This window comes from Mesoplodon densirostris, chromosome 2, assembly GCF_025265405.1.
Source record: "Mesoplodon densirostris isolate mMesDen1 chromosome 2, mMesDen1 primary haplotype, whole genome shotgun sequence".
NCBI lineage: Eukaryota > Metazoa > Chordata > Mammalia > Artiodactyla > Ziphiidae > Mesoplodon > Mesoplodon densirostris.
The window spans coordinates 98,167,054-98,181,764 of record NC_082662.1 but is presented as its reverse complement, the minus strand read 5'-3'; the positions used below and the strand labels follow the sequence as shown (position 1 = coordinate 98,181,764).

General features: G+C 38.1%; 1 protein-coding gene across 3 annotated transcripts in view; it reads left to right on the top strand.

Moving 5' to 3' along the window:
• Nucleotides 1–14,711, top strand: part of CLCC1 (chloride channel CLIC like 1) — a 31,794-nt gene that overhangs the window by 10,713 nt on the left and 6,370 nt on the right. For all 3 annotated transcript variants that reach the window (XM_060090212.1, XM_060090211.1, XM_060090210.1), the window contains exons 2-9: nucleotides 5,247–5,387; nucleotides 5,790–5,891; nucleotides 8,017–8,124; nucleotides 10,770–10,991; nucleotides 11,258–11,398; nucleotides 12,763–12,856; nucleotides 14,127–14,224; nucleotides 14,507–14,653. In XM_060090212.1, coding sequence (XP_059946195.1) covers nucleotides 5,247–5,387; nucleotides 5,790–5,891; nucleotides 8,017–8,124; nucleotides 10,770–10,991; nucleotides 11,258–11,398; nucleotides 12,763–12,856; nucleotides 14,127–14,224; nucleotides 14,507–14,653 — 1,053 coding nt within the window. The remainder of the gene's footprint in view (nucleotides 1–5,246; nucleotides 5,388–5,789; nucleotides 5,892–8,016; nucleotides 8,125–10,769; nucleotides 10,992–11,257; nucleotides 11,399–12,762; nucleotides 12,857–14,126; nucleotides 14,225–14,506; nucleotides 14,654–14,711) is intronic.

Below are 14,711 nucleotides of genomic sequence, written 5' to 3'. Positions count from 1 at the left end.
CCCGTTGCGAAGCACAGGCTCTGGATGCACAGGCTCAGCAGCCATGGCTCATGGGCCTAGCTGCTCCGCAGCATGTGGGATCTTCCTGGACCAGGGCATGAACCTGTGTCCCCTGCATTGGCAGGTGTACTCTCAACCACTGTGCCACTAGGGAAGCCCTGTTGGAAGATTTTTAATCACAGTTTCAATTTCAGTGCTTGAGATTGGCCTGCTTATATTATCTATTTCTTCCTGTTTCAGTCTCGGAAGGTTGTGCTTTTCTAAGAATCTGTCCATTTCTTCCAGGTTGTCCATTTTATTGGCATATAGTTGGTTGTAGTAATCTCTTATGATCCTTTGTATTTCTGCAGTGTCAGTTGTTACTTCTCCTTTTTCATTTCTAATTCTGTTGATTTGAGTCTTCTCCCTTTTTTTCTTGATGAGTCTGGCTAATGTTTTATCAATTCTGTTTATCTTCTCAGAGAACCAGCTTTTAGTTGTACTGATCTTTGCTATTGTTTCCCTCATTTCTTTTTCATTTGTTTCTGATCTGATCTTTATGATTTCTTTCTTTCTGCTAACTTTGGGGTTTTTTGTTCTTTTTTCTCTAATTGCTTTAGGTGTAAGATTAGGCTCTTTATTTGAGATGTTTCTTGTTTCTTGAGGTAGCAGTGTATTGCTGTAAACTTCCCTCTTAGAACTGGTATTGCTGCATCCCATAGGTTTTGGGTCCTCATGTTTTCATTGTCATTTGTTTCTAGGTCTTTTTTGATTTCTTCTTTGATTTCTTCAGTGACCTCTTGGTTATTTAGTAGCATACTGTTTAGCCTCCATGTATTTGTATTTTTTACAGATTTTTTCCTGTAATTGATATCTAGTCTCATAGCATTGTGGTCAGAAAAGATACTTGATATGATTTCAATTTTCTTAAATTTACCAAGGCTTGATTTGTGAGCCAAGATATGATCTGTCCTGGAGAATGTTCCATGAGCACTTGAGATGAAAGCGTATTCTGTTGTTTTTGGATGGAATGTCCTATAAATATAAATTAAGTCCATCTTGTTTAATGTGTCATTTAAAGCCTGTGTTTCCTTATTTATTTTCATTTTTGTTGATCTGTCCATTGGCGAAAGTGGGGTGTTAAAATCCCCTACTATGATTGTGTTACTGTCGATTTCCCCTTTAATGGCTGTTAGCATTTGCCTTATATATTGAGGTGTTCCTATGTTGGGTGCATAAATATTTACAATTGTTATACCTTCTTCTTGGATTGATTCCTTGATCATTATGTAGTGTCCTTCTTGGTCTCTCGTAATAGTCTTTATTCTAAAGTCTATATTGTCTGATATGACAATTGCTACTCCAGCTTTCTTTTGATTTCCATTTGCATGTAATATCTTTTTCCATCCCCTGACTTTCAATCTGTATGTGTCCCTAGGTCTGAAGTGGGTCTCTTGCATATATACGGGTCTTGTTTTTGGATCCATTCAGTCAGTCTATGTCTTTTGGTTGGAGCATTGAATCCATTTTTGCCAATTCATTGTCATCCCCCACTAGAGTGTAGGTTTCTTAAAGAAGACCTGGCTAGTCTAGTTTCCTGGTAGCCCTGTCACTTACGACAGTGCCCAGTATCCAGCAGGTATTTTGTAAACGTTGAACAAAGGAGTGCTGAACGTTCTCCCAAAACCTTATTCTCGTTCTGAATTTCCGTTTTAAGTTAACGGTAGCACCACGTTTGTTGTTGGTGGGCCTTAAAACCTTGGAGTCATGTCTGCCATCGTTCTCTTTCTTTCCTTCTCTGTGCATTCAGTTGCTGAGGTCTGTAGAATTAATCTTTAAAACATGTCCAGTGGGTTCTTTCTGTTCTCATCGACATCACTCTTTCAGACCAACTCCTTTTTCTACTCAAGCCTCCTTGTTGACCTCTCTGAGTGTACATTTAATGCTAGTCTCATCTTCCCAGAATGTAGTTCCCATCACCCTTGAAAGCTATTGTTAGCCCGTGAAGTTAGTCATAAGCGTTTTTACTTTTGCAAAGTCATCACAGCCACCCCTCCACCTCTGTGTTCCACCACGTCCACCCTCGTGTTTCCAGTCTCTGAGGAGTACATTTTCCTCTCTGTCTCTGCCTCCCTCATCTCGTACTCTTAGAATGTTGCCCATACTTCAAAGTCCATTTCCCATGCCCATTCCTCCATGAAATCTTCCCAGTTTCTCCCAGTCAGATGTGCTTCTTCATCCTGTGAGCCCCTAAAACCCTTTGAATCCCTGCTGAGGTTTGATCATTTTCATTTGTGGCTTAACAAACATTTGCTGAATGTCTTTCACTTGCTGGCCACTGGGCTGAGTGTTGGGCTTGGAGAGGTGGAGGGGGCAAGATGGAGAGGGCATTGGGAAGGTGAATTTAGACTTGAGTAAGATGTTACCTTCCCTGGAAAAGTTCACGTTTCAGTGCAGTGGTTTTCTACCTTCATTGTGTGATGGAACCCGGTGGGGAGCTTTAAAAATCCCAGTGCCTGGGTCCCTCGCCTGGAGATTCTGATTCAGTTGGCTTGGGATGTGGCCAGCAGATGGGAGGATTGAGAAGCTTCCCAGGTGATTCTAATGCACAGCCAAGACTGAGAGCCACGGTGCTAAGGGATGAGACTGACCAGTAAGTGGTTAATTTCAGTGTGTGATACTCTAGAAGAAGAAACAGAGCACACCAGGAACACAAAAGAGTGTTTAGTTTAGCCTGGAGTTACTTTTATTCCTGCAGCTAGAGTGTAAGCCATTTGTGGGCCGGGCCCAGGGCATTCTCATCTTGGAAATCCCTTACCTGATCCATATTCAGAGTAGGTGTAAGAGAGGCTGTCTGACAGAACATTCTGCAGTGATGGAAGTATTCTGTATCTGCGCTGTCCAGTTTGGTAGCCACTAGCCGTATGTGACAACTGAGCACTTGAAATGCAGCTAAGTGAGAATGAGGAACTGATTTTCAATGTAACTTAATTTTTTTTTTTTTTTTTTTTGCGGTATATGGGCCTCTCACTGTTGTGGCCTCTCCCGTTGCGGAGCACAGGCTCCGGACGCACAGGCCCAACGGCCATGGCTCACGGGCCCAGCCGCTCCGCGGCATGTGGGATCCTCCCAGACCGGGGCACGAACCCGTGTCCCCTGCATCGGCAGGCGGACTCTCAACCACTGCGCCACCAGGGAAGCCCAATGTAACTGAATTTTAATTAATTTAAATTTCAGTAGCCACATGTGGCTAATGACTACTGTGTTGAACACTTGAATAGAGGAGATACTGTGTTGAAACGATTTGAGGGTGTTTATGCAGAGGCTTAGACGAAGCAGGATGTTTTCTCTGTTTGAGAGTACAGTCACATCATTTGAATCTTAATTTTGCACCTTTTAAATTTCCCATTTGTTACATACATACAATGGAATATTATTCACCCATAAGAAGGAACGAAATTGGGTCATTTGTAGAGATGTGGATGGACCTAGAGACTGTCATACAGAGTGAAGTTAGAAAGAGAAAAACAAATATGATATATTAATGCACATATGCGGAATCTAGAAAAATGGTACAGATGAACCGGTTTGCAAGGCAGAAATAGAGACACAGATGTAGAGAACAAATGTATGGACACCAAGGGGGGAAAGTGGGGGGAGGTGGGATGAATTGGGAGATTGGGATTGACATATATACACTAATTCGTATAAAATAGATAACAAGAACCTGCTGTATAAAAAATAAATAAAATAAAACTCAAAAATTAAAAAAAATTTCCCATTTGTTTAAAAAAAATGGGGGATGGGGAGGGTTTGCTTCAAATACCTGTTTTCTTTAAAACAGTTTTACTGAGAAATGATTCACATACTGTACAATTCACCCATTTAAATTGTACAATTCAGCAGTTTTTAGTATATTCACAGATATGTACAACCATTACCACAGTTAATTTTAGATCGTTTTTCATCACAATCTAAAACTTCTCATCAGAGTTTTTCATCAAAAACTCTGTACCGGGGACTTCCCTGGTGGCAGAGTGGTTAAGAATCCGCCTGCTAATGCACGGGATGTGGGTTCGAGCCCTGGTCTGAGAAGATCCCACATGCCGCGGAGCAGCTAAGCGTGTGCGCCACAACTACTGAGCCTGCACTCTAGAGCCCGTGAGCCACAACTGCTGAGCCTGCGTGCCACAACTACTAAAGCCCGCACGCCTAGAGCCCATGCTCCACAATAAGAGAAGCCACCACAATGAGAAGGCCGCACACCACAGTGAAGAGTAGCCCCAGCTCACTGCAACTAGAGAAAGCCCGTGTGCAGCAACGAAGATCCAATGCAGCCAAAAGTAAAATAAATAAATAAATAAAATTGAAAAAAAAACCCAAAGAAGTCTGTACCGACTCACAGACATAGAGAACAGACTTGTGGTTGCCAAGGGGTGGGGCAGGGATGGTTTAGGAGTTTGGGGTTAGCAGACACAAACTATTATATATAGAACGGATAAATAACAAGATCCTACTGTATAGCACAGGGAACTATATTCAATATCCTGTGATAAACCATAATGGAAAAGAATATAAAAAGGAATGTATACATATGTATAACTGAATCACTTTGCTGTACAGCAGAAACTAACACAACATTGTAAATCAACTATACTTAAGTCAAAAAAAAAGAAACCCTGTACCATTTAACTACCACCCCTCTGTCCCTTATTATATCCTCAAACTTACACACCTACCAATCTCCATAGATTTGCCTATTCTGGACATTTTGTATCAATGGAATCATATATGGGTTTTGGTGACTGGTTTTTTTTCACATGGCATGATGTTTTCAAGATTCATCCATGTTGTAGCATGTATCAATACTTCATTCCTTTTTATGGCCTAATAATATTCCACTGTATGGTACTCTTTCATCAGTTTAGGGACATTTGGGTTGTTTCTCCTTTTTGGCTATTGTGAATAATGCAACTATAAATGTGTACAAGTTTTTATGTTGATGTATATTTTCATTTCTCTTGGAGATATACCTAGAAGTGGAATTGCTGAATCACTTAGAAAATCTTATGTATACTTTTTGTCTCAGTGAGAATATGTGTGCATGTGTGTATGTGTTTTTATGCGAATACCACTTTACTGAGTATTTTTATTTCAGTTATTATTAAGAAAGCATTATCTTAACACTAGAAGGAAGTAGATTGTTTTTATTAAAACAGTTTCCTCCAAAAGTAATCATACTTCACTATATCTATTAATTTTTGTAGCTTTCATGCAGGATGCTGTGTTCTCTGCTCTTTTGTGAATGTCTGTGGCTGATAACTGCTTATGCTCATGATGATGACTGGATTGATCCCACAGACATGCTTAACTATGATGCCGCTTCAGGAACAATGAGAAAATCTCAGGTATTTAAAAAAATGCATGTGTGTATAACACCTTATCAGTCCTGTGATGGAAATAGTCTACTTTTGTTATTGTTTTTCACAGAGCTATGAGAGTCCTATATCAATGATTAGCAATCATGCAGAATGTCTTCTTGCCTCCTAGTCTAAGATGATTTCAACCTCACCTGTTTATTTCTGTTTCAAATTTGAATGTAAAGCCCGTCGAGAAGCAAACTAATGTGATTTTAGTTCTTAGCTAGTATATAAATTTGAGGCTCTTACTTTTTTGGTGGTTTAATACAGTTGAGGAATATAATGAGTAAAGCCATAAAATGATGAAGTAAAAATTTTAGTCTCATTAACTGTAGGTTATTTTTACAACTGAACTATAAAGAAAGAAAATCTCTCTCTCCTCTGCTTTAGGTGAAGTATGGTATATCAGAGAAAGAAGAGGTCAGTCCTGACTTATCACATGCTGATGAATTGTCAGAATGTTACAGCAGACTTGATTCTTTAACTCATAAGGTTAGGTTTTTTTATTCATGATTTTTGTATTATTTATAGTATGTTAAATTGCTCTCTGTTTTCCTATCTTTGCTAACATTATTTGTGTTTCTATCTAAACTACAATTTACATATATATGGTTTTTTTTCTTTAGTTACTCTGGCCTTTGATTTTTAAAATAGTACTTTTATTTTGCTGTAATGACACCTCACTATGCTGTAATTATTTCTTTACCAGACTGAAAATTTCTTGGGTCAAGGAATGGGACAAGGTAATGCTCTATCACTTGTTGCAATGCTGGGCTGTAGTAACAACAAATGTAGCCAATGAAGAAATGGCTCTACTGCTAGTTTCTAAGCATAATGGTTGCTCTTATAAATATAAGGGATTATTATAATTTAGAGTGTGGTAGCTATTCATTTATTCAGTCCTTTATGTGGCTGAAGTAGAGTTTATGAGAGAGGAAGTAAGTCAAGATTGCTGGGGAGTTTGAACACAGGTTATGCTGCGGGAACCCACCTCAGTTGGTTGTGAGGCAGGGGGCTGGGATGGGGGGGATGGCAGAGGTCCGGGGACACTGGAGGCTCCCACTGAGCCAGTGACAGGGTGAAGAGAAGAGGAAAGCGTGCAGCTTTTCCGTGGTAGAATAAGCAAGTTGTGATGGTTGAGGGAGGAGGGGAAAACGATAGGGAAGGATAGTGTGAATGAAGGAGGTTTCCAGCTTGAGAGACTGGGAGGGCTTTTTAATTGAGATCCAGATATATCCGAATTCGAGATCTATAAGCAGCTGCTTGTGGTTCTTATCAAATGTGAATGTTTTCTCACCCGAGTGCTAGCAAAGAAATGCTTGGATAAAATTTGCTTCAGTCTTAACTGCATTTTGTGGTATAGTGAATTAATTTGGCTGGATGTTAGGAAAAGGAGAAATGCCTTTTTTCTGAAATTTTTCATTCCGTTGTTTGTGACTTTGGTTCAAACGTTGTAACAACATGATTGGTAAAATGGAGTCTTTAGTCTTTGTTTTTAAAAAATTGTTTCTCTTAAAAAATTGTTTCTCTTAAAAAGAAACTAAAAATTTTTAGGGTTTGTAAACCTTGCCTGAAAGCAGAGGAGACTGCCCTGTGACTTTTTTTTTTTTTTTTTGCGGTACACGGGCCTCTCACTGTTGTGGCCTCTCCTGTTGCGGAGCACAGGCTCTGGACGTGCAGGCTCAGTGGCCATGGATCACGGGCCCAGCCGCTCCGCGGCATGTGAGATCTTCCAGGACCGGGGCACGAACCCATGTCCCCTGCATCGGCAGGCGGACTCTCAACCACTGCGCCACCAGGGAAGCCCCCTGTGACTTCTTGAGTGTCTTTCTGTCCTGAGTCTGTGTGTGCTGCTCAGTTATTGTATGTTTATCATCTGAAGCCCACTTCAGTGCTCCATGCAACTTGTGGTCCACACTCAAGTAAAAAGTACTTTTCACAGGTTCTAAATGTCTGTAAGATGTGCACTACCCTCCCTCAGAGACTAGACCACTGTGGTGTTTGTAGAGCTAATTTCAGAGGAAGTCTGTTCTAATAAAAGACTCTGTGCAGAGGGGGTGCCATGTGTAGGACACTCTGGAGAAGCCATGGTTCCTGACATATGGTAAGGGGTGATCAGTAGTTGGCAGGAAAAATTAATAAAAGGCCAAAAGTAATATGCACATTCAAGAAAATCTTTGCTATGTCCTTCATTTTCGGGCTTCATGCTATCCCTGTTTCTCTTTGTCCTCTCTTTCTGGGGTTCCCCCCTTTTTCCTTTCATTCCTTTCTTTGTTAAACCGTTACTTTGGAATCAGGAAGAGGCAGATTGGTCCAGATGTTCTGCTTGTCATCTCTGCTTCCTTGTTTCATGATCTTCAGTTTTAAAATTGCCAAAAGTCAGCAAGAAAACTGAAAGTTAGGGCGCAGTGTGGGACATGTGTTGCTTATTTGTGGCCTACTTGCCCTTTGCAAAGAGAACCCACAGGAAGCAGGTGAGATCTACATTTTAATCAAGCTTGATAAAAAATAACGAGCTCCTTACTTTGATCTCGATGGGGCCACTAGGCTAGAAACTTGACCCTTATTACATTAAACTTTGACGCTAACTAATGTTGTATTTATTTTGTGGTTACAGATCGATGAGTGTGAAAAACAGAAGATAAAAGACTATGAAAGTCAAAGCAATCCTGTTTTTAGGAGATACTTAAATAAGATTTTAATTGAAACCAGAAAGCTTGGCCTTGTGAGTATTTGGTGGTGTGATACTAATCAGTGTAGTAGATATTTTCATTATTTATTAATTTCACGTTATATCAAGCAGTGGCAAAGCATCATTATGCTTCAACAGAGAATACCTGACTCACCCTTTTACCAAAACCTATTCATGCAGGATTGAAGGTAGCTGCCTGCTTTACAGTGGTTTGGTGGAAGGCAAGTGAGCAGTGCAGATCCCTCCTCTTTTTCCTATAGTTCATGGGGATTTACTTACTCTGTGCACTACCCTACCACTTAATTGAGTTGGAGGGAGAGGGAGTTTTTTTTTTTTTTTTTTTTTTTTAATTTTGGCTGCACTGCACGGCATGTGGGATCTTAGTTCCTCAACCAGGGATTGAACACACGCCTCCCTGTATTGGAAGGTGAAGGGGAAGTCCAGAGGGAGATTGTTTTAAATTTGCTATTTGAACTTTACTGAACAGTTAGAAACTTAATAAACTCATGACTTGGTAAGGAAACTCTATCCCAGTCCTTACTACTTGTTTTCTACCACTTCCACACTTTCTTATTCAGATGATGTAATATCATTATATATTGAGAAAAAGAAAAGTGTGTTTTAAGTAGTTTTTTCCCCCTAGCTGTTTACTGTGGCAAGGCTGCTTTATAGAAATTACATATCAGGCACATACTGTTCATGATTAATGTTAAGATTCCATTTTTTAGAGTCACTGTTCTCACTTTGAGGAGTCGAAACATCAAGAAAACTTTAAAAAGGGGGGTGTTAGATGAATAGTAATCCCACCTTATTTTGGAGATGTAAAAGCAGATGTACTCACATGTACACCCTTCAGTTTGAGTCTTATAACTGAGTGCAACGTGGAAAAGAGTTTATTTTATAGATGAGGAAACAGGTAGAGTCAGAAAATCCTCAAGATGGAGATGCTTGGAATATTTCGTTCCTGGTTTTTTAGAAATATTAATCAATGGCCGCTTTTTTATACTTACTGATGATTTGTGATATTACATGACACTTTGGTTTTTCTCATTTTATATTTACTTTTTAAGATAAATATCAGTATTTACTATTAGGAAAGATAATGTTTATAATGATTTTGCTAACCTGAACTCTCAGTAATATAGTTGTGACTGTCATGCATATTTATGGAAACCCAGATTTTTCTGCTTTTTTTTTTTTTTTGATTTTTCTGCTTTTTGAGATCCTTTTTGTTTTTCTTATTTGTACTGCTACAAATTTTAGGCTATTTGAAAACTGTGTCAGCAAATGGAAAGTCATAAACGGAATCATAAAATAATGATAGTTTATCCTCATTATTTGTGGATTCCATATTTTTGAATATTTCAAATATTAAACTTTATTTGTAACCTCAGAATCAGTACTCCTGCTTTTGTGGTCACTTTCAGACATGTGCGGAGCGACAAAACGTTTGAGTTGCTCAGTAAGCCCATTCTCAGATGAGGTGAAACAAGGCCATTTTTTGCCTTCTTGTTTTTAGCTCTCATGTTATAAACAAGTACTTTTATGTGGTCTGTTTATTTTTTCTGGCTTTCATTTTTTAATTTTTAAAATTTTGCTGTTTAAAAATCTCCCAGGCGTCCCTGGTGGCACAGTGGTTGAGAGTCCGCCTGCCGATGCAGGGGACGCGGGTTCGTGCCCCGGTCTGGGAAGATCCCACATGCCGCGGAGCGGCTGGGCCCGTGAGCCGTGGCTGCTGAGCCTGCGCGTCCGGAGCCTGTGCTCTGCAACAGGAGAGGCCACAACAGTGAGAGGCCCGCGTACCGCAAAAAAAAAATTAAAAAATAAAGATCTCCCAAGTGTTGTGCTGTCTAGTGTTCCTAAGCACAAGAAGGCTGAGATGTGCCTTAAAGAAACTTCCCTTGTTAGTTAAGCTTAGTTCAGTCATGAGTCATAGTGCTGTTGGCTATGAGCTCAGTGTTAATGGATCCACAGTATATATATTAAGGTGTCTTTATTTATTTTTAAAATTTCTTTCTTTCCTTTTTTTTCCTTCAATATTTATTTATTTATTTATTTTGGCTGTGCTGGGTCTTAGTTGTGGCATGCGGGATGGTTTTTTTTTTTTTAGTTGCAGCACATGGGCTTCTTAGTTGCGGCATGCATGTGGGATCTAGTTCCCAGACCAGGAATTGAACCCGGGCCCCCTGCATTGGGAGTGTGGAGTCTTACCCACTGGACCAGCAGGGAAGTCCCTATATTAAGGTGTCTTTAAACAGTAACATAAAAAGGTTATGAATTGATTGGTTGATGAAAATGTGCTTGCAGGAACCTAACCCTGTATTTCCTATAGGAGCCATGGTTCAGTATTTGCTAACTAGTGTTCAGGGTGACTTTTTAGAATGTAAGTACTGCAGATAGCAGGAATCAACTGTAATTTAGTAAAAGGTACTGTATGTTACTTGCATAGAGTTTTATAATTTTTGAAGTGTTTTTCACGTGTATTATCTTTGGTTTTCATGTTGGCCTGTGAGACAGACAGGTAGATATTATTCCTCTTATTTTATACCTGTGAAATACTGTGAACTAATTATATATTTAGTTCCAAATTAGCTTTTGTCTTAAAATATTTCATTGAGTAATATAATGATAAAATTCTCCTTTTCTGTTCTATTTTTTTTTTGGCAAATTTAATTCAGCCTGATGAAAACAAAGGTGATATGCATTATGATGCCGAGATTATCCTTAAAAGACAAACCTTGTTAGAAATACAAAAGTTTCTCAGTGGGGAGGATTGGAAGCCAGGAGCCTTGGATGATGCACTAAGTGATATTTTAATTAATTTTAAGTTTCATAATTTTGAAACATGGAAGTGGCAATTTGAAGATTTCTTTGGAGTGGATCCATATAATGTATTCATGGTAAGATGGGATGAAGGGGACATGATTAACATGTTTTTATTTTTAACATGTTTTTATTTTTTAAAACACTTAAAAAACCCCACCATAATTATGTTGAGAACTCATACTAAGTCACTGATACTGGGTTGACGAACATGCAGCAAAATGGTACAAATGATTTTGCGTATTCAAGTCCAGTTCTTTTGTTTTTGCTGACGATCAGTGTTTTTTTGGGGGAAGGATGGCTTGGCAGTGACCCTTCTTTCTGTTCTGTTTCTGTTTTTGAGATACTTCTGTGTCTGCTCTGCATCGTGATGTTAGTAGCTACTGAGCTGTGGACGTATGTTCGTTGGTACACCCAGTTGAGACGTGTTTTATTCATCAGTTTTCTCATCAGTTTGGGATGGAATTGGATGTATTTATATAAGGTATTGTATAGATAGAAGGTTTTTAAGTTTTCAAATGTTATTTCATAATGAAAGACTGTAATCCATTTAGAGCTAGTATATAATCTTGCCTCAGACGAGGGCAGGAGGCAGTGATTGGAGATGGTGATGGTGAGGAAATTGGCAGCTGCTCAGGTGTCCGTGGTGTTTTGGGTCCTTGACCAGTTAGTGGGGAAAAATGTGCAGTCCTGATTTTCATAACCCAGTTCCTGATGATGGGTGGCATCTGGACGGCTAAATCAGAATAGAGTTATGTAGACACACTTGAAAAATTCTCATGTAGGTAATTTGGGGTATGTCTTTTTATTTGCTAGAAGTGATACCAAAATACTGGTTTTTAAAGTTAGGTTATTTTCTAAATATAAAAGTGGTATATTTATGGTAGAGAAGATAGGAAAGATAGAAAGATACAGAGAAATTTAATTCTTAAAAATTGTCTAGGGAATTTCCTGGCAGTCCAGTGGTTAGAACTCGGCACTCTCACAGCCAGGGGCCTGGGTTTGATCCCTGGTCGAGGAACTAAGATCCCGCAAGCTGCATGCAATGACCAAAAATAAAATAAAATTGTCTATAATTTTACCACCTAGAGATAATCACTGTCGATATTTTGAGTATTTCTTTATAAACTTTTTCCAAATTTTTAATTCTTTAAAAATCAGGACCACATTATATATAGAAATTTGAAGAAGCATTATTGTTCCTGTCAAAATCGCATAATCATTTAAGGAAAATTTTAGACCTTTTTATCAGGGTGAGTCAAGTAGCCGACTATTTTCAGTGAATTCATCTGATTAAATCATTGTGATATTTCCTTAGCTCTAAGTTCTATAGCTTCTAGAACTAAGTATTTACAAATTGGAGGAAAGAAGGTAGTTTGGTTGAAAATTGTTCTCTCAATGATTTGCCCCAGGGCTTTTATTTATAAAAGGCGTATTGGTCATTTGTGCCAAAAATCATCCAAAGAAAAACACCATTTTGTCATGAATTGTATAAGAGAACGAGTAGTCGTTTAATATGTATAGCTATATTTGGGGGCATGGTATCAACTATATTTGAACTAATTTTTAAAACAATCTTTTTAGTAAAAAGGTTTTCCTTCCTCCTCATAATTACTTTACAAAGAAGGCAATTGTAGTTAGTTCTTTACCTGTTGCATTAAGACTGTTTTGCCATGAGCTGAAAAGAGCCACTTTTAAAAAATAATATGTATTTTTTCCTGTGAAAAAATTTTAAATAATCTGGTTTGGATGAATGGTGAAGACACACTTTGAACTAAGGTTTTTAGGATGTGTAGGTATAACCTTCGTTGTTAGCAGCCTTTCATGGTTCCCTTTGGTGTTGGTCAGCTAGCCTTTGCCCAGCATCAGGCTGAAGTTGCCAAGATGGAGCCATTAAACAATGTGTGTGCTGAGAACATGGATTGGACTGGAAGTCTCTTAGGTAAGGTGTTGGTTCCCTTGGCCTTATTTTGAGTAAAATTTCTGAGAATGAAAAAACATATTAATAATTACAAAGAAATGATAAAATGCCAGAAGGAGGCTTTCCATGACTGAATCTTTCCATGACTGTATCAGAACAGGCAAGAAGAGTCTTAAGTTTCAGACCAGTGACTTTTGTGTTCATGTAATGTGACAGGAAAGGGATAGAAAGTGTGTATATTGCTGGCTCTTATATTATCTGTCTCCCTGCATTAGACTCACTTTTGTTCATCTAGTCCTTAGCACAGTGTCTAGCACATTCTGGGTCCTCAGCAGAAGTTTATTAGAGAAGTGAATCAATGTATATATGAATTCATTTCCATCTTCGATTTAATCTCCTTGTATTGACTTGTGAAATCTTATTGTAGCTTTACTATACTGTTTTTTTTATTAGGAATTATTTTACTTTTTCTTACAGATTTTATGAACATTCTCACTAATGTTGACTGCCTTTAGTTATAGGTATCTAACAGTGGGAATGGTTTAATGATCAAAGTCTCTTTATAAATGCAAGTCAGTAATGACTGACCCAGAATAGAATCTCAGCAACAAATGAAGGTGTCCAAAAAATTAATTTTCTTGAAAAGATATGGGAGCCAAACCAGCCGAGCCTTGCCTCCAGGCTTCAGGGAACAACTAAATGCCTCCTGTAGCTCATGCTAGTACATAATGTACATGAGTCTGATTTAGAAAAAGTGAGAGAACTAATGTTCTACTTTATTTTGTAAGATAAGTAAAGAACTGACTTTTTTAATTGAAATTTTTTGGACATAGTTGTAGATTCACAGGTAGCTGTAAGAATACAGAGAGATCCTGTGTACCCTTTACCCACTTCCCCCACTGGTAACATCTTGCATACTTACAATAGTGTAGTATCACAACCAGGATATCAACTTTGATACAAGCCACCAATCTTACTCAGATTCCCCCAGTTTTACTTGGATTCCTTTGTGTGTGTAAAGAACTGTTTTTAATTGTTTACCTTTTAGAAATCTTAATAAAATATATTCTACCTGTATAAGACTTGTATGATTTGAATGGATTTTTAAAATAAACATTTTGGACATAAGATGAAATTTTTTAAAATCACTGTTACTGGGAGTCTGTTTGCAAAACAATTTAAAATTGGGGTTGTGGGGAGAGGGACAGTTTAAACTAAAATATTGGCTTATTTGGGAATGAAATGCGACTTTTTTAAAAAAATGACTGTTTTTGTCTGTTTCTCTAAATAGAATGGCTTAGAAGTTCATGGACCTATAAGGATGACTCATGCCAAAAATACTATGAGCTCTTATTAGTCAACCCTATTTGGTTGGTCCCACCAACAAAGGTTAGAATATATTTTGTGAAAATTACTTATACAAAGCAAGTAAAAAGTCTCTGTATTTATTAAAAATTGTTAGTGTTTTTTACCATCATTTTGCTAATAATAAACCTTTGTTCTAGAAAAAAATACTTCCATTACACAGGGATTTTCACATAAAAAGTATATGATAACATTTAAATGTATGGAATTTCATAATTTCAGCCTCAGTACAGTCGATTTTGGCTTATTCTATATGCCTCAATCCTTTGAGGAAAAAAATTAAGTTGTTTTTATCTTTTGTTGTAGGCACTAGCAGTTACATTCACCAACTTTGTCACGGAGCCATTGAAGCATATTGGAAAAGGAGCTGGTGAATTTATTAAAGCACTCATGAAGGAGATCCCAGTGTTACTACACATTCCAGTGCTGATAATTATGGCATTAGCTGTCCTGGTTAGTATATAGCACTGTTAACAATTAACAGGATTTACAGAAAAAAGGCAATTCTGAA